At 58.9% G+C, this 17,980-nt stretch overlaps 8 protein-coding genes across 8 annotated transcripts in view; 1 reads left to right on the forward strand and 7 right to left on the reverse strand.

Moving 5' to 3' along the window:
• The window catches only part of TRAVEDRAFT_160050 (ARM repeat-containing protein), a gene marked incomplete at its 5' end in the record, with an annotated part of 3,882 nt that extends 1,051 nt beyond the window's left edge, over positions 1-2,831 (reverse strand). Inside the window, 9 exons of the mRNA XM_008035132.1 lie at positions 338-1,375; positions 1,423-1,508; positions 1,556-1,651; positions 1,711-2,115; positions 2,176-2,273; positions 2,336-2,448; positions 2,503-2,652; positions 2,717-2,742; positions 2,793-2,831. Of these exons, the coding sequence (XP_008033323.1) occupies positions 338-1,375; positions 1,423-1,508; positions 1,556-1,651; positions 1,711-2,115; positions 2,176-2,273; positions 2,336-2,448; positions 2,503-2,652; positions 2,717-2,742; positions 2,793-2,831 (2,051 nt within the window). The remainder of the gene's footprint in view (positions 1-337; positions 1,376-1,422; positions 1,509-1,555; positions 1,652-1,710; positions 2,116-2,175; positions 2,274-2,335; positions 2,449-2,502; positions 2,653-2,716; positions 2,743-2,792) is intronic.
• Positions 2,832-3,577: 746 nt separating this feature from the next.
• On the reverse strand, positions 3,578-4,130 carry TRAVEDRAFT_42575 (uncharacterized protein; the record flags this gene model as incomplete). The annotated part of the gene is made up of 3 exons (XM_008034079.1): positions 3,578-3,718; positions 3,773-3,865; positions 3,921-4,130. 3 exons carry the CDS (start codon positions 4,128-4,130, stop codon positions 3,578-3,580), a joined length of 444 nt encoding a protein of 147 aa, XP_008032270.1.
• Positions 4,131-4,627: 497 nt separating this feature from the next.
• TRAVEDRAFT_140588 (uncharacterized protein) lies at positions 4,628-5,719 on the reverse strand. The gene has a single exon (XM_008035133.1). The coding sequence runs from the start codon at positions 4,991-4,993 to the stop codon at positions 4,706-4,708; it is 288 nt and encodes a 95-aa protein (XP_008033324.1). The 5' UTR covers positions 4,994-5,719; the 3' UTR covers positions 4,628-4,705.
• Positions 5,720-8,121: 2,402 nt separating this feature from the next.
• On the reverse strand, positions 8,122-8,610 carry TRAVEDRAFT_77751 (uncharacterized protein; the record flags this gene model as incomplete). The annotated part of the gene is made up of 1 exon (XM_008035134.1): positions 8,122-8,610. A coding segment is annotated over one exon (489 nt), but the record flags the coding sequence as incomplete, so codon positions are not given.
• Positions 8,611-9,780: 1,170 nt separating this feature from the next.
• Positions 9,781-10,424, reverse strand: TRAVEDRAFT_42577 (uncharacterized protein; the record flags this gene model as incomplete). Its single annotated transcript, XM_008034080.1, has 3 exons — positions 9,781-9,843; positions 9,907-10,034; positions 10,100-10,424. The coding sequence occupies 3 exons, from the start codon at positions 10,422-10,424 to the stop codon at positions 9,781-9,783; spliced, it is 516 nt and encodes a 171-aa protein (XP_008032271.1).
• A 675-nt stretch (positions 10,425-11,099) lies between these two features.
• On the reverse strand, positions 11,100-12,895 carry TRAVEDRAFT_26086 (AAA-domain-containing protein). Its single transcript, XM_008033718.1, has 8 exons — positions 12,865-12,895; positions 12,698-12,809; positions 12,473-12,641; positions 12,056-12,388; positions 11,759-11,989; positions 11,572-11,703; positions 11,232-11,518; positions 11,100-11,176 (listed from the first exon to the last, which is right to left on the reverse strand). Exons 1-8 carry the CDS (start codon positions 12,880-12,882, stop codon positions 11,160-11,162), a joined length of 1,299 nt encoding a protein of 432 aa, XP_008031909.1. The 5' UTR covers positions 12,883-12,895; the 3' UTR covers positions 11,100-11,159.
• A 676-nt stretch (positions 12,896-13,571) lies between these two features.
• Positions 13,572-14,987, reverse strand: TRAVEDRAFT_112005 (Pkinase-domain-containing protein; the record flags this gene model as incomplete). Its single annotated transcript, XM_008035135.1, has 4 exons — positions 13,572-13,936; positions 14,000-14,117; positions 14,176-14,508; positions 14,562-14,987. The coding sequence occupies 4 exons, from the start codon at positions 14,985-14,987 to the stop codon at positions 13,572-13,574; spliced, it is 1,242 nt and encodes a 413-aa protein (XP_008033326.1).
• A 2,242-nt stretch (positions 14,988-17,229) lies between these two features.
• TRAVEDRAFT_111807 (60S ribosomal protein L19) lies at positions 17,230-17,933 on the forward strand (the record flags this gene model as incomplete). Its single annotated transcript, XM_008035136.1, has 3 exons — positions 17,230-17,585; positions 17,649-17,793; positions 17,847-17,933. The coding sequence occupies 3 exons, from the start codon at positions 17,230-17,232 to the stop codon at positions 17,931-17,933; spliced, it is 588 nt and encodes a 195-aa protein (XP_008033327.1).
• Positions 17,934-17,980: the final 47 nt, after the last annotated feature.

Genomic DNA, 17,980 nt, shown 5'->3' on the forward strand with positions numbered 1-17,980 from the left:
CGCGACGACATGCGGCGCGATCTGCATGTCAGCCTCGACGAGCGCTGCGTAGAACGCGAGCACGGAGTCGAACGGCGNGCCCGCGAGAAGCGGCGAGTGCGCGATCCCGTAGACGTCCGTGAGCACGTCGCGCTCGACCTCGGGGAACGTCGCCACCGGGGAGAGCTCGAGCAGGAGAGCGATGATGTCGAGTGCGGCACCGAGGAGCAGGATGTCGGCGGGGATGATGTACGCCTTGAGCGTCGGGATGAGGTTTGCGGATAGATCAGCTGGGATCGCGGAATATCTGAAACGCAGGGTAAGCGTTTGTGCTGTACGAAGAGGAGAAGCAGCTTACCTCCTCAAGAGGGCGTCCAAGCAGTTGAACGCCTCCACCTTACCCGTACGCCCACTCTTCTTCAAGAGGGTCGACACCCACTCGACAGAACCATTCACCCACGCATCGTCCATCTCTACCTTCGTCGCTACCTCGGTGACGACCTTGACGGCACCATCGGTACGGCCAGTGGTCCTGCAAATGTACTCCCACTCCTTCCTGTTCTTCGTCTTCACAACGTCTGTCGCGGAGATCCACAGGTCGCCAATAGACTCCTCTGCGCACGAACGCACCTCCGCATCCGTATCGTGGTTGCTCAAACGTCGCACGGCCTCGTCGTAGACGCGGTCGACCCACTGTCCGCTCTTCACCGGCTGCATCGCGTTGAGTAGTGCAGAGAAGTTGCGGAAAGCCTCAGAGGCGATCCGCGGGTGCTTCTCCGCCAGAGCTTGCAGCAAGAACGGCGTGATAGACTCGAGCTGGGGCGCGTAGACGGCAGGAGGGTGTTTCGAGAAGAAAAGCGCGAGGAAAGACATGCATGTCACCTGCAGAGACGCTGAGCTTCGTGAGGAGGTGGAGAGGACGTTCTTCGCGTCGGCGATAATCTGTGCCGACTGGTTCGCAAGAGAGCCAGGAAGGACAGTCAGAAGCTTGTGCAAAAGAGAGAACCCGGCTTCGAGTGTAGGTGCGGGCGTCTTCGGCGACTTGATCTGGTTCAGGAGGGCCTTTGCAAGGGAAGGCACTTGCGACTGCAGTAAGCTGTACGGCGTCTCCTCGACCTCCATGCCTTCTTCACGCTTACGCTTGCCTCCTACCGTGTATTCCGCGTTGCTTTGTGGTGATCCACCATACACGCCGGTCTGGGTCAAGAGTACGCTGTAGGTGGACCATACCTCCAGGCGAACGGTTTCTTCGCGATCACCAAATCGAGAGATGAGCACTGGAGAGACCTCCTTGTACAGAGTGGTGAGCAGTTCTGGACGCGTAGCAATAACAGAGGCAAGGAGCTTCGTCGCTGACCGGCGGATCTTGTATGAGGTGTCTTCGTCGTCTTCATACCTAAAATTTGGCGTGAGCGAGCCGGTTTGTGATCAGACAGCACGAACTCTGACTCATCGCCCAGCTCCTCATCGTCCTCATCGTCTTCGTCAGCCATATCTTCATCCTCGTCATCGTCACCGCCGGCATAGTTCTGCGAACATTGAGTGACCGTTGATGAAAGAAAACGGCACGACCTACCGGGTCGTACTTGATGTACTGGTTGCCGACTTGGATGGTCGAACTGAGGAACGGCGTGATCTCGCCAGGACATCTGAGCACAAGCGCTTCCAAAGCCTACCGGGAGAAGCGAGTACGATAAGCTGAAGTCCAAAAAGGAAACACGCTAGACTGACCTGCAGACAGCTCTCACGCAGCTCCTCGTCGTCGCGCTGTGAGTCCTTCAGGATGCTAGGCGCGATCTCGCTCAAAGCAGCTGCGATTTGGTGCGGAGAATGACGGGCCACCGCCGCAACCAGCTGAACAACTGTGCGCTGCTTCTCGAGGTTGGCGGATGGTGTCAGACCAGGGACAATGTACGCGCTCAACAATTCGGTGAAGTGCTGAGGTTGGGAGTATGGCAAGAACTGTGCCAGGGTCGTGATAGCCCGTTTCCGGACGGCTGGTCGGGGGTGCGAGAGCATAGGTGTTAGTACTTGTATGGGCTGGACCTCCAGGCCGATCAAGTATCCGGGAAAGCGGCTGATCAAGATAGACAAGATCGAGAGTGTTTCGATGAGGGTCTCTGGTGGTGTGCTCGGCTGGGGATGAAGTTAGCTAACGAGCGAAGGCAAATACATACAGCAGAGTACGGCACCCACATTCTGTAGCTGTCCGAGGAGTTTGGGCGTCAGCTTCTCGCAAGCTTTGAGAGCAATCTTGCCGTCGGATGGAAGCTCCGAGGTGATAGTCTTCAACGCTGAAAGCAGGAAGGTATTGTTAAGAAACGCGCGTGATTTCCAAATTATGCTGCCCACACACCTAGTCCAGCGATATCCCGGAGCTCCTCATCTTTGCCGGCAGAGAACTCAATCAGCTTGTCCACGACGGTCTCCATCTGGGACTCGCGAATGATCTTGATGAGCTGTCCTAGACTGTCGCCCAATATATCTCAGTACACAGGCCGCACAATAAGATCCCATGCGCACCATTTGACCGCCTGGTTCTTCACCTCCGAGATCTTGTCCTCCACGAGCGCGAGCACCTGCTTGAGCACTTTGTTCTCCGATGCCTCATCGCCCAAGAAGCTATTAGGATCTTGCTTGATCTCCAGTAGAAGGTCATTCAGACCCATGTACCTGCCGCGATTCGCGTCAGCATATGCGCGACGCGCGGGGACGCGTCGGGGCTGCGGTCACGCACCGGAAATCCTGGTCTGGGGATTGCATCTACATCGCGTGCGTCAGTGCAATTCCGATCACAGCTGCTGCGATACTACCTTCTCCACCAAACCGTTCATGATATACGTCTTCGTCATCGCTGCCAACGATGGGGTGTGGGAGGGGGATAGAGAAAGGGAGATGGAGGAAGGCAAGTGGCGGAGTGAAGCTGTGGCGCAACTTCTCGAGTGGACTAACCGGGCGTCTATCCAATCACGCTCACCGACTCGCAGCCGCCGACGCGCCTGGCCTTGCCTCTCCAGGCCCACCACGGCACATCGAGCTCGGGCACTGTCAAGCTCCGAATATATTGCCTGAATTCGCAATGACTCATGCGTGGATGCTATAGGCAGAGAGTAAGTCGTCGTGACACACGGGCCGCGAATCCTTACTCGTAGCCATCAGGGGCGTATGTACTTTCCACGCACGGTGAACACGCAGGCTGCATCTCAAACGTCGTAGCGCATATAAAACGGTGTTTATATCATAGGTTTCTATGCGAACGAAAGGACACTTGGCGATGGATGCTACTACGGTACTCCTCGTAACGGGCGCTTAACTCCCACTCTGAACAGTGAAGTGCGCCGTTCTTCGAGTCACTTATCCCGAACGCAAGTCGTTCTTATTCCATGAACTTCGGAAGGCGTATGTAGAAGCAATTCGTGTTCAATATAGGAGCATGTGAAGATGTTCGCATTGAGAAACAACATTGCTACATGGCCCGGACTCGGAGATAATAAGGGATACAAGATGTGTAGGGTACAGATCGGCGTGCGGGGTATGTCGAGATACAGTACAGATGGATGGGGTAAGAAGCGCAGTCGCGAGAGTATCTGTCCTGGTTCTATGAGTCTGAGGCCCTGTGTATGTGAGCCCGATCTCGCGGAGTGTCTCGCCGCATGTTGCCCTCGAGCGGCGAGAACCATGCGCGGAGATTCGCATGATATCGCCGAAAGACGACGAGGTATAATGGCCCGCGCTTTAGCTGTGTAGTCTTATGTCAGTCAAGCACATGCTACGCGCGCAGAAACCCGCTTACCTGCGACGGTTCCGTTGGCTCCTTGATCTTCGTAATGACGCCCTGATACCACGTCTGGGTGCCTTTCGGTTTCACCCACACGTTGTCACGTCGCTGGTGCCACCAGTCAATCAAAACGATATCGCGTCATAGAGAGGCTGTGACCTACTTGGAAATCGCGGTATTCATCTTCGTCGCACTCGGTCTCTTCGGAGCCCGAGTCGTACGTCTCAGTATCAGGCGTAGCCGATCCCTCTTCACTTGGAGAGGTGCTATCTGGCTCAGAAAGCTCGCTGGAGTACTCTTCATACTCCGAGGTCGCCATTTTCTCGTCATCGCTCGCTTGTGGCGTGCGCGTCCAAAGCTGACTGACGGCCATTTCTCAATGTACTCGATTGTTCGGGGATGTTCGGAATAGAGGGGATACACGGAAAGGTGTTTATCGCTGCGGCAGGTGGCGAGGGTGTAAGTGGGGGGTTAAGAGATCTGCGGAAGGGAAGCACGGACCTGATCCTTTATACCAATCCGGGTGGCGTTGTGCGTGGGTCGGTGCGTGGTAGCAGGCCATTGTTCCCCCCTGGCGCCCTCTTATAGGCTCGATTTGCCTTTTTCGTCAGCGTTTATTGTCACAGGCGCCGGCGCTTGGTCCGCATGTTGCGCCCACACAACACAGCATCCACGAGTCTATGGCCTCATCCGTGTGACTGGGCAAGCGGGCGAATATATTCGGATCGCGTCGCCACCGCTCTCTCGCGGGACCTCGGCGGGGGTGGAGCCCCCGGCCCGGGGCCGAGCTCAAGCCGGCGGAGGCGAGTAATACATGAGACGGAGCAACAGGAATCTAGCGGAAACAGGGAAAGCGGAAGGGTGGGTGTGAAGAAAACGAGCTCGACGTAGCCGGAGCTTTCGAGCGCGCGGGTGAGAAGGGAGGTGTGTAGAGACGAGCAGGCTACACTACCTTTCGAGCGCGCGGGTGAGAAGGGAGGTGAGGAGAGGAAGGGAGAGAGTCTGTATACTATATATACTAATGTAAAGTCCAAGCTGGGGAACGAGCCGTCTACGAGACCAAGCGCGACGCCATGGCGCGAGGCCAAGTCGCGCGCGAGCGGCCACAAAGCGTCGGGTGGCGCGCAAAGCGTCGGATGGCGCGCAAAGCGTCGGATGGCGCGCAAAGCGCGCGGCACGTGCGAGAGTCACTCTCTGTGCCATAGACCATCGACAACTCATCGTTGTCCACCACATCTATGGCCTCATCCGTGTGACTGGGCAAGCGGGCGAATATATTCGGATCGCGTCGCCACCGCTCTCTCGCGGGACCTCGGCGGGGGTGGAGCCCCCGGCCCGGGGCCGAGCTCAAGCCATGTCCGGAGGAGGTGCGAAGGGAAGAGCCGGAGGCTCGAAAGGCTGAGCTGGAGAATCGGCCCAATGGAGCCGGGAGGAGAGATGGAGAACGCGGTCGCGCGGGACATCAATGTACAGTCGGTACGCGTCACTCCGCCAGCGACCGAGCTGCTGGATCTCGTAATCGGAGTAGCCTACTGTGGCGGCTGAAGTGGCTGCACCACGTCGGAAGCTGTGGCCCGAGTATGCCGAGCTGTCCAGTCCAATGGCGGCGAGGTGGCGCTTCAGGGAGGAAATAAAATGCGAACGGGATAGTGGAAGATTGGTGATGGTATCGAAGAAAAGCGGGGAGGACGGAGGGCGGGGGTCAAGGAGAAAAAGGCGCTGTAGGGCGGCGACAGGACAGGTAGCCGTGCCTGGCGCCGCAGCTACGGAGATAGAGACACCTTTCCGGAAGGGGTCGGTCTTCGAGGAGGGAAGGGATAGAAGGAGATGGGTGGGGGAGTCGCCAGATGGGAGGAATTGCACCGAGCTACGGGAGAGATGCGTGGCGGGATTGAACTTCTCACGCTCTAGTGTGAATTCGCCGCAGCGGAGAAAGCCGGCGAATGCAAGTGTCGCGGCTGCCGTAAAGAGCACGTCGGAGAGACTCGCACTGGCGGCGAGCTGGCTGCATAGACGCCGCAGGAGCTCGATAGTGATGGGGAGCTTTGGATTGCGTGCACGTTCGCCGTGATAGCGCTTGATTCCCCGGATGAGGCGCTGGACGACAGGGGACTCGCATACTTCAAACGGCAGGTCAGCGTCGACGTGGAGGGAACGAACGGCGGACAAGTAGGATTTAATCGTCTTGGGCTGCAAGCTGCGGCCGCCAAGGAAGGCGACCCACTCCATGATGGCGTGCCGGGTGGCGGGCAAGAACGAGCCATCGGTGTTGTGAAGAGCGGGGTGAAGGCGGAGGAAATCGATATAGGAGCGTTGTCCGGTGGAGTAAGTCTTCCGGGTGCTGGTGGCCAGGCCATGCCAGAGGTAGAAGGCAACCGCGCGGGAGTAGTGAGCATGCGTTTCATACCAATGTTCGGGGGGTGCGGCGTCGAGGGTTTGGGGGACAGGGATGGTGCGAGCTGGAATAGTCGGGTATATTGGAAACGAGAAGCAGCGTCAGCGAGCGCGTTCTGCTTCGAGGAGAGCCAAGAGGAAGAAAATGAAAATTCGAGGCAGGCCGAAAGCATGAGCAGGAGGCGGAGGAGGGACATGGTAACGCGCGAGCGATTACGCTCGGTCTCGATGGCGCAGACTATGACTTCATTATCGATGTGAAAGACCACGTGCTGGTGCTTCCACAGGTGCCCCCAGCGGAGCGTGGCCTGCACGACGGCATATAGCTCCTTGAACTGAATATCGTGCTTGCGGAATCGCCGAGGAACTCGGGCTGCAAACCAGGAGGTACCGAACACTCCGCCGATGCCCTTGCGCTCCGAGCCACTTGCGTCTGTGTAGACATGGACAGTCGGGAGGGGCGGCTGGATGAGCCGGATACCATTCCAGGAAGAAGCAAAGACCGACCACCAACGCAGGTCAGCGCGAGCATAGGCGGGAATGTGTCGCATGGCGTGAGGGGAGGAGAAAGTTGAGGCGAATTCCGTGAGCCGCCGTGTGAATGCACGGGCGTGGGGAATAACTTGAGAGGAGAACTGCAGGAAGCCTATAAGACTCTGCAATTCCCGGAGGCGGCAGGTGTGCTTCTCATCCCAGAGAGATAGCAGGTTACGGAGATATTCCAACTTGTCAACTGGGAGGCGGGCTTCCATGGCATCGGTGTCGAGTTCTAGCCCCAGAAACTCGAGAGATGTGCATGGGAGAATAGTTTTGGTGCCTTGAAACTCGAGGCCGAGTTCCTCTCCGAGGGACATCATCCACTGGACGGCAGCCTGGGCGGTGGGAAGGGGGGTAGAGGGCGAGAAGATCGGGAGGAAGTCATCGAGATAGTGGCGCAGAGAAGCTGGGATGTGGCGTTGGATGATCCAATGGAGAGCCTCGGCGAAGAGGTTGAAGATGTAGGGCGCAGATTTTACACCGAACACGAGGACAACACTGTAGTAGAATGAGCCAAGCCAGTGGCAACCGAGAAGATGCCAGTCCTGTTGCCGTACAGGGATGTGACGGAAGGCGTCCTTGAGATCCAGTTTGGCAAGGAGGGTGCCTGGCCCGTGGTGGCGGATCTCGGAGACCGCCGAGTCGAAGAACTCGTAAGAGATGTGACTTTCGGAGTCGGGTATGCCGTCATTCACGGACTGGCCCGGGGGCCATGAGAGATGGTGGATGACGCGCAGCTTCGAGGGATTGCGCGGACGTGCAACAACGCCTAAGGGGGAGGCGCGGAAGGGCCCGGGGGCCAGCGGCGGTGAGGGGAATGGGCCACGGAGGCGGGAGCGGAGGAGCAAGGCATCTATGTCGGCGGAGACAGTGGACGGGTGTTCGCGGGCGGTGTGCAAATTCTTGCAGGACTGAGACACGCTGGGGCCTGAGAATCCCAAAGAAGCACCATAATCTATTATGTGAAGCAAGGATTCTACATAATGACGGTCGGGATAGTCGGCTAAGTGGCGTGCCCAAGCGTCCCTGCGCAGAGAGGATGGCACCGGCTGAGTGTCGTCGGAACGGAGGCGAATGGAGTTGCAGCGAGGGTCTGTGTTGGGGCGAGGGGCCGGCGGAGGCCCAGGAGGGAAAAGTGAAGAATGGGGTAGCAGTGAGGCGAGCGGATCGCGAGGCAGGGGATGGATTCCGAGGGTCTCGTCCTTCGGGCCAGGACGAGCAGTGGGCGAGGGCGCACTAGGAAATGTGCTGCTCGTCCTGCCGACGTTTCAGGTCGTTTTGTTGCACGTGGAGGAGCCGTGCTCCGTACTGTTGCAGCTCGAGCACTTGTGGGCGCGTTTGTGCTGGCATGGAGACTGGCATTGGCCACGGTTGAACAGGCGGCAGATTTCGGCGGAAGCGTCGCGCTTTGGCAGGGCCCGGTCGCGGGGGGCTGTTGAAGAGACGCGGGCGCGTTCTTTCCCGATGAGGTATTTAACCTGGAGCGATGCGTCGATGCGTGCCCAGCCTGAATAGTCGCCGCGTGCCATTTCGCGAAGCCGCTCGTGATGGAACTCCATGTGATAGGAGAGAACGGCAGACCACTGAAATTCGTCGTGAAAAGCCTCCAGCTGGGAGAGATATCGGAGCCCGCCACGAGAAACCTGCAGCACTGCGGCGGTGCTTCCACTGGAGGCCGCGAACGCGGAGAGGATGTCGAAGTAGGTAACAAGGGGTGGGAAAAGCGAGTGTAGCGTGGGGTAGTCCTTCGTGGTGGAATCGCGCAGCGTGATGCGATTACCATTCAACTCAAGAAGGCTGCCTCGGCCTGCCTTATCCCGATACTTCGAGTCGAGCTTGTAGAGATCGCTCGGCTCGAACTCGTGTCGGGCGATCTCCAAAAGGACACTCTGCTTGACCGACGGGAATTGATCGAGGAGTGACGTACCAGTAACGGCAGCAGCATCCGGCGGAGGAACAAATTGAGGGAATGACGCTGCAGTGATTGCGGCAGCAGGAGGGTCGGCATTGGGTGCTGCTTGCAGCTGAGTGACGGACTGGAGAGCTCTCCCGATGATCTGCGCGAGCTGATCGGGAGTGAGGGTGATGGCTTGCGGGGTCTGCCCCGGGACCGTGGAGGTTTCGGGAGTGGTGTCCGGTTGGCTGGACGGGCCCGCACCGGCGGTGCCTTGCTGGGACATGGATGCGGAAGCTGATGTAGTGCTGAGGAAACGGCCGTCAGGACCGCGTGCGCGTCGGGGCGGCACGGTGATGGACCTGTGAAGAAAACGAGCTCGACGTAGCCGGAGCTTTCGAGCGCGCGGGTGAGAAGGGAGGTGTGTAGAGACGAGCAGGCTACACTACCTTTCGAGCGCGCGGGTGAGAAGGGAGGTGAGGAGAGGAAGGGAGAGAGTCTGTATACTATATATACTAATGTAAAGTCCAAGCTGGGGAACGAGCCGTCTACGAGACCAAGCGCGACGCCATGGCGCGAGGCCAAGTCGCGCGCGAGCGGCCACAAAGCGTCGGGTGGCGCGCAAAGCGTCGGATGGCGCGCAAAGCGTCGGATGGCGCGCAAAGCGCGCGGCACGTGCGAGAGTCACTCTCTGTGCCATAGACCATCGACAACTCATCGTTGTCCACCACAGCTCTGCCTGGGATAGCTGGTAATCGAAGCCGGATGGATGGCGGATGACTGGGTGAACTCGCAAAATCCTCGAATGGAACGGGCTGAGAAGTGTACGTATCGACTTACAAAGCCTGGGGTGCTGAGTGGTGGCCGGGGCCGGGTGCGACTACCCGACCAAGGCGTTTGTTCACGTCTTGAGCGTCAACCTACCGCCAACAAACGGCAGGGAACCATGGACCGGCGGCAGAAGCACGACAGAACACGAGTTCCGGAGTGGACTGAAGCGTCTCTATAAAAGTATGTCCGCGTGTCCGCAGACGCTTCTATCAAGCCGGATACCATTGAACCGTCAAAAGTCAAACGCAAAAGCATCCCTGGTGCGTGATAATCAGCGCATTGAACTGAAGATGTGCCACATCGATGCACAGCAACGAACCTAATGTCCCCATCGTGAATATGCCCATATGCTTTCTCCCTCCATGGATTATGTTGCGAGGCCCAACGAGAGCTGGACAAAAGTCATGCCGTATTCCACAGCGATGCTCCCCTGCCGAAACAAAACGATGTAATCAGTCGCTGGTAGTCAACGACGTGAACGAGGCGGACGTACGGGGCAGCCATCGAATTCTTCGATAACGGTGAGGAAGAAGTGTGTCTCGGGACTAAGGTCCAGAGCGAGATCATCGACAGCCGGCATAGTGAGACTCGTCGGTGGGGGCGTTCCCTCCTGCGGAAGACCTACACACAGTCAAGCACCAGCGTTAGTCCAGCACAATAACGTGTTCAAACGCTCAGGAACTTACCGAAGCGCGAAACGACGAACTTCCCGAATGCGAACACGAACGCGCCGTCCGCCAGCGCCCCATCGGCGGTGACATTGTCGAACACAGGCGGCGCAGCGCCAGAAGTAAGGTACACCGTGAACGGTGCGAACGCAGGCTCGCACCAGCTTGAGACCTGGTAGTCGAACGGGAAGCCGACGCCGAACGCCATCGCCTGGTCCGCCGTAGGGGCCATGATGGTCCCCGAGAACGGGCTCGGCCAGATGGTCGCCGGCTGGCGTGGCAGGACCGCAGCGGAGGCCACGGCTGCGAAGAGGGAGGTGAAGATGGTGGTAGTGAAGAGCATCGTGGATGTAGGGGGTGGTGGCTGAGCTGTGTTTCAAGGCTGTCGTTGAGGATCTGAGGCCTTACTGTCTGTGCAGGCGGTCTTTTATACCGCGACGCTGAGGAGTTCTACGGCATGTCCGCATTGCCGAGCACTCAGCCAATGCCATTTACAAATCATCATCCCCCTGACTGACCCAGGCCCGAGATGCAAAAGGAGGAGAGGAGGAAGAGCGCCTTAGCGAAACTGACAGCGCCGTGGAGAAAGCGCGGATGAATTAGAACAGCATCTACGCACCAGCCGTGCGCCGAGGAACGCAAGCTGGAACGTCACCGCGCCCTCAGTGGGCATAGTGCGCCGTGATCGAGACTGACCTTGTCGTTCCCAGGGCGAGCAGCTAAGTCTAGAATGTATCGAGAAGATGAGCGCACGCGTCCAAGTGGAGGCGCCGTCCAGGACGCACCGAGAAGAGGCATGCGCAAGCCAGACCGTGCCTCGCGGCTCTCGCACGCGCGTCGTGGACTTTGCGGACGAAGTGCGTGGGGAAGCACCCACTGCTCCCGACGATCAGGGTTGGGCGCTCTTAAGGTGCACATCTCGTTAGCGATGTAGTCGGTGCCGACGAGAACAGGGCGTGCCGGTTGACAGAGGAAGGGGTGCTGCCCGCCCGCCCACAATGCGTCACGTCGGTGCTGTCCGGTTCCTTAACCCGAGATGGATAGCGCAATAGTACAACAGAAATAATACAACATAAGCTCATGCACCCTCGTTCCCTGGCGAACTTATTAGCCTGTGCCTCAGATTCAAGGTACCAGAAGCTTAACTTACCGGACTCTAGTGTCCACTGGTCGTGCTTCCTGATATCCTCCGCGGTGACCGTCGGCCTGACGCTGTCCAGCGACTTCAAGAAGTCGGCAAGGCGCAACGGCGGTTCCAGGAGCTCATCGCTCTCAATGTCGGTCCATGCCTTCTCATCGGCGTCCGGGTCCCCCGGTGAGCATGGCGTCCACTTCTTCAGGTCGTCCATATACTTGAAGTGTGTTGCAGAAAGAACCTTGCGGACCGGCTGCATGAGCGCATCACGGACCACGATCGCAATGTCCGACCCGGAGTACCTGGACGGAAATGAGAATCAGCTGCTCGCCGAAATAACGCATCTATGACGCACCCGTCAGTCTTATCCGCCAGGAGTCGGTAGTCCTTGTTCGAGAGTTCGCAGGGTGTGTCACCGACATGCAGCTCGAACATTCGTCTGCGCGCTTCCGGGCCCGGGAGGGGAATGTATATCCTCTTCTCGAACCTGACGTAGCTGTGTCAAAAAGCGTTGCGCCGCGGGACCACGGTGCACTCGGTACCTTCGCTTGATCGCGTTATCCAATTGCCATGGGATGTTCGTCGCGCCGAGCACGAGAACGCCCGTGTCATCGTGTCCCACGCCGTTCATCTGTACCAGGAACTCCGTCTTGATTCGCCGTGAACCCTCCGACTCGCCCTCGTTTCTCGTACCCGCGAGCGAGTCGACCTCGTCAATGAAGATAATTGCGGGCTTGTTTTCGCGTGCCATCTCGAACAGATTCCGCACCAATCTTTACGATGTGCACGCACGCCCTGTGAGCACGGCAACGCACGTAGAGGTCTTAAAGAAGACTTACCTCTCGGACTCTCCCTGCCACTTGCTCACCAGGTCACTCGAGCTGACACTGAAGAACGTTCCCTTCGCCTCCGTCGCGACCGCCTTCGCCAGGTACGACTTACCCGTCCCGGGCGGGCCGTACAGCAGGATACCCCGCCATGGCGTGCGTTTCCCAGTGAACAGATGAGGGAACTTGATCGGCAGGATCACCGCCTCCTTCAACGCCTCCTTCGCCGACTCCAGCCCCGCAACATCCTCCCACTTCACGTTCGGCTTCTCCGACACGATCGCCCCCAGCAGGCCTGCCCGCAGTTTCTTCACTTCGGGGTCCGTCTCGTCGTCATCGTCCTTCCTGTGCCGCAGCAGCAACAAAGGTCAAGCGCGAGTGGCTCTGTGAGCTCCCCGGACGCGTCCAAGCCAGTCTGAACAGACGTACTTCTTGCCCCCGCCGCCAGGCCCGCCGTTCGCGAGCCCATTCGCGCCGACTGCCTTCTTCGCACGCTTGTCGTCCTTGTTCGAGAGGTACTCCTTCAGGGTCTCCGCGCGGTTGAGGTACTCCGTGAACTTGCCCTTGATCAACGTCTTCGACTTCTCGTTCTTCTCATCTGCGCGTCTCGGCCTCAGCGACGCGCCCCCACACACGCAAAAGAAAGACGCGTACACTTGAGTGCGAGCATGAAGTAGTCGAGCGCGTTCGAGTACAGCTTGTATGCCTCATCGTAGTTGTTCGCCTTGTCCTCCTCGATCGCGCGCTGCACGATCTCGATGGCCCGCTGACTTCAACAGTTAGCAGCACATACGGTGGATGTATCACTATGCACCACTCACGTCTAAGTTGTGGGACATGGTGGGGGATCGGACGGTGGTATCCGCAGTCTGGGCAAGGTTCTGATGGCGCAACCCGAATGACCGGAGGTGTTTCCATATACTTGTTTGCCCTTGTTAGGATCCGAGGCTGTAGCCTAACCAGCGTAAACAAACGCCCTAACGTCATCGACTGCTATAATGATTTATAATCGATTCAATAAGTTGTTTGCATTTGGCAAACAACGTGAGGCTGCTTAGGCATACTCTGTGCGCTTGTGCTGGATTTCTTACCGTGCCAACGTTTGTGAGCGCAAGAACAATCGGATTATGCGATCCATTACGGTACAAGCGTCGTTATCATTACAACATGCCGAGTCTTGTCAAGGTCGTGAAGCCCGTTCGCAACCGTCCACGCCAAAGTGAGTGCCAAGGAGCCCGCAGCCCCCAAAGCGACAGAGGTGAGCGCGCGCGCAAAGCCCGCCACGAAGCCCGCCGAGCACAGGTACGAGCCGTTCAATAAGGGGGGAAGTACTACTTCTACATCAAGGGGTCATCGTGGCAATAAAAGCGGCAGAAAGGCAATAAAGAGAACGGGGCCAATGGGTCGTGCATGAGAGTCAAGAAGGACACAAAGGCGGGAAAAGACGGGACGAGAACGACAGCGGTCGCGTCGCAGCCTCCGGTCGAGACGGAAACCTACGTAACACGCAGCATGGAGGCATGAGGCTTCAAGACACGTACGACACCGGCGCAGTCTGCATCAACGCCGCGTTGCTGTGCTTGTGCGTCGCCTTCTCCGCCAGGTGGCAGACCTCGATGCCCTGAATCCAAGGGTGCTTGATTACGTCCTCGATGAGCGAACGCAGCTTCGGATTGGGCTCGAGCATCTTCCGGATGAGCGGTCTGCACGCGCGCGGGGAGAGGTTGTTGATCGTAGGAGGGCACGCCGACTGCGACGGGGTATTGCATGCGGCAACATACGCCGAGAAGAGCTGATCGGTCGGCTGCGCGACCGTCCACGGGAGCTCCTGGAAGTGCAGGCAGTAGTACACGATGCCGCACGCCCAGATGTCGACCAGCCGGGCGTCATAGGCTACATGCCCAGATTCTGATCGGTCAGAGACAGATAGATGCGCAAAGCGAATAGGGTGCTTACGTTTGCCCAGGAACTGCTCTGGGGCGATGTATGGCTCGCTGCCGCAGAGCCCCGTAGACATGTGTATGGTCGACTCCCAAGGGAGGCGGTACACGGTCGATGCGCCGTAATCTCCAATCTTGCCATCCGACGAGTAAGCTTCATGCTGTCGCAGATCAGCCAAACTCCGGACGTACCTTCAAGTGGCCCTGCATATCGAAGAACAGGTTCTCCGGCTTGATATCGCGATGAGCCACACCTTGACTATGAAGGTAGGAGACACCGGTCAAGATCTGCTTGAAGCAGCACTCGACCTCGCTCGGGGACATGCCACCGCGCTTGATCGCCGCATATAGGTCGCCTCCGGGACAGAACTCCATGACTTCGCACCAGTGCTGGGCCTCGTCCTGGACGAGGTCGACAGTCTCGACGATGTTGATATGATGCAACGTCGACGAGATGCAGAACTCCGCGGTGAGCTTCTTGACATACTCCTTCTCCGTCTCGTTCTTTCTCCGCTTCCGGAACTCCTACATAGCGGATGCATTAGTCATGCTCGTCGCGTACCGATATGGCGACGTACCTTGACAGCGTAGAGCTTCTCCTCCGAGCGATCCCACTTGTGGGCCAAGCGGACGACGGAGGTCGCTCCCTTCCCGATCGCCACCTTCTCGCATACGCCATACTTCTTCAGCAGGCTCACGGTGCTCCCGGCGTCCGAGCGCCCATCGCGATCTGAATTGGACTTTTTGCTGCTGGCGTTGGAGCGGGCCGAGGAGCGACGGACGAGCTTGGGGGCGCCGAGCAGGTCCTTGAGTGTGAACTTCTGACCGCCGCTGTCGGAGTGGACGGAGGGTGGGCCCTTGCGAGAGGACTTCTCATCTCCTGCGGAGAGAGTCGGCGATATCCGCGGGGCCGTGGGAGGAGGAAGTTCCTTCTTCGGCGCAACCTTGGACGTCGGCTGTTTGACAGGCGCGGTGATTTTGCCCCCTGAGACCCCAGCGGACATGCTGGGAGCCCTGCTGGGCGGCTGGGTGGAAGGCACACTCCAGCTCTCGCATTCTGAGGCGGAGGGGGACTCGCTCGAGGAGGGCGTGATGGAGCCGGTCGTGGAGGAAGAGTTGTGCTTGAGGTGGGGGGCGACGCCGTTCATGGTGAGCTTGTCGAACTTGCCGAGGCGTTCAATGTCCTCCAGACTCTTGCGGGTATGGCCGGGAGACTTGTCGTACAAATGGGTGTCGGGCGGCGGAAGAGGTATGTGTGGGTTTACCTCTGGGGTATCGCTTGTGGCTAAAGCCCTGCCGTGGGCGGAGGGTCGGCGGGAACGTGACTTGCCGTTGGGTTGCGCTACGCGTCGACAGGGTGAGGGGTGAGTAATGCAAAGGATATGGAGCGGGGGACCAACCATGCGGCGGTTTGTCTGAGCCCTCGGGACTATCGCCTTCGGTTTGGGTGGTGTCTGTGGAATCGGCCATGTGTGGTGGAGGTGGGCGGTGGGTGTGGGAGGTCGTAGGAGGGAAGGAAGTCGGGATTGAAGGCGATGTGAGGGACGGGCGATTAAGAGAGCAGACGGGCGAATGGAGCTGTGGTCGTCGGGCGGGAAGGCGTTTATTGAGATATCATGACGGTATGCAGGATACGAATGGGTGTGAGGAGAACAAAAGTTGCGTTGCGGGTGGCGAGGGAGGGCGGGCGGGGGGCGTGCCCACTCGCCGGAGCTGATATACCGGGGGCTGGAGGACGCGGCGGAGGGAGAGGATCGGTCGGAGGGCTGCAGCAGACGAACCGGAGCAAAACCGTGTTCAGCGCCACCCCCCATTCGTTTTTATCCCTTGCTGACCTAAGCCCCCTCCTCACTGGCGGCGTCTATCTTTTGTCCTCGCGGCCTGCCTCGTCTCCGCCCGACTCTCTCCAGGCGAGCGACTGCTCCTCTGCCGCCGCGGCCAACGCCCTCCACGCCCCCGCCGAGCGCACGGCCGGCCCAATGCCGCGCTGCACGTTCTCAAGCCGTCTGACCACGGTGCTCGCCGCCTTACGACAGCGCTGGCGACATCGACATCCGCGTCGCATTACGCCGTGGGCATCGGCCCTGGCCGCCCTTCTCGTCGCACACGAGGTGATCCCTGCGCGCGAACGCCCCGTCTCAGAACCGCACCTCTGTCCCGTGAATCCTCGCCCTCCGCTGATTCCGCCTGCCATTTCCTGCCACGAATCTGATAGAAGCCCCTTCATTTCCCGAGCTAAACTCGTCTCTCATGTGTGTAGCATACAGCGAAGGCGAACTGTGCATGATCCCAGAGTCTGTAGAGCGTCCGAGATAACGAATCTCCCCAAGCGGGCTTTTCGCTATAGACCCGGACCTATCCCTCCCAACGCCACTTGATTGGCTCTCCCCCCTCGGCCGTCCGCCCAGAACGCCCGAGACGCGTCATTGCGCTCTCCCCAACCCACGTCGTGCAGGCACCCAGCGATGCCGAACAATGTGCGAGAGCCTCAGCGCAGAGGTCACCAGAGACGTCCGCTGAGACCCAGGACAGCCATCAGCTTTCCCCGAGCTCGGCCAGTGAGAGTGCTTTGCCGTCATCGGGCAGACTCGGGACCATCCTGAGAGCCTTCCAGACAAGTCGAGACAGCATTTCCCTTGTGCGGAGCAGGGAATGCCGCCATGCGCAGCCTTCTCGCCCACCGCGTAGCGCACGTCAGCATAGCGGGCCAGTCGACAGGCAAGTACGACATTCCAGCGTCTTCGGTTGATAGACCTGCGACCGTACGATACCACGCCAATAGATCCGGGCTCAAACGAGGATGCTCTGTGCCATTTGCAAGTAGCCGGACGCCCACCCAGGAACTGTGCCCAGCCAGAAGCAAGATGGAATTCAATCAACCGAAGGCCCGAGTTGAGACGAGGCGAAGATGCATCGAGTCGCGCAACGTTGCTCCAGAAAATGCAATAGCCAGCACGCAAGCAGCAGAGAGGTGACAGCCCAGAAAAGACAAGTACAAACGACCGATTGGACGAGCGCCCATCCTCCCGGACCGCCGGAGCTGTACAGCTGACCCGCATAAGGTTTCGGCGATTTCCGAGTGGCTTTGCTCACGTAATCTCTGTCCAGCAGTCGCACACCCTGTTGGGCCCACACGCTCCCTATCGACCCCCCTCAAGAACAAGGTGAGCTCGCTGTGCCCCACGACGTCGACCTACAAACCTCTGACGTCTCCTCGTCCGTCTCCGCGTTTTTCTCGCAGCCGCCATGGTCAACCTCCGGTCTCAAAAGCGCCTTGCCGCATCCGTATCGGGCGTCGGCAAGAGAAAAATCTGGCTCGACCCCAATGAGCAGGCTGAGATCGGAAACGCCAACTCGCGCACCCACGTCAAGAAGCTCATCAAGGACGGCCGTATCATCATCAAGCCCACCACCGTCCACTCGCGTGCGCGCACTCGGGACCTCCTCGCTGCGAAGCGCAAGGGTCGCCACACTGGCCCCGGTAAGAGGAAGGGTACCGCCGATGCCCGTATGCCCACGAAGGTCCAGTGGATGAGGAGACAGCGGGTTCTGCGTCGGTTGTTGAGGAAGTACCGGGAGGCGGGCAAGATCGACAAGCACCTGTGAGTCTGCAACACATTTTTTGGTCAGGTGATAGCCCTCTCACGCGCGAGCCTGCGCTCCAGCTACCACTCGCTCTACCAGAAGTCCAAGGGTAACGTCTTCAAGAACAAGCGTGTCCTCATGGAGTACATCCACAAGGCGAAGGCTGAGAAGTCCCGCACCAAGGTCCTCACTGACCAGATGGAGGCCCGCCGTGTCAAGAACAAGGTTCGTCAGATAACGGTAGATCGAGTACCTGCGGATACTGATGGCACGTCCAGGCTGCCCGCGAGCGTCGCGCTACCCGTGTGGCGGAGAAGAGGCAGGCGATCCTCGCCGTCGAGCACGATGCCCCCGTCCTCCAGTAAACAGGACAAACCTCTTCTCACCTCGGCTCACCCGCACCATCCACCAC

Source organism: Trametes versicolor (genome assembly GCF_000271585.1).
Source record: "Trametes versicolor FP-101664 SS1 unplaced genomic scaffold TRAVEscaffold_1, whole genome shotgun sequence".
Taxonomy (NCBI): Eukaryota; Fungi; Basidiomycota; class Agaricomycetes; order Polyporales; family Polyporaceae; genus Trametes; species Trametes versicolor.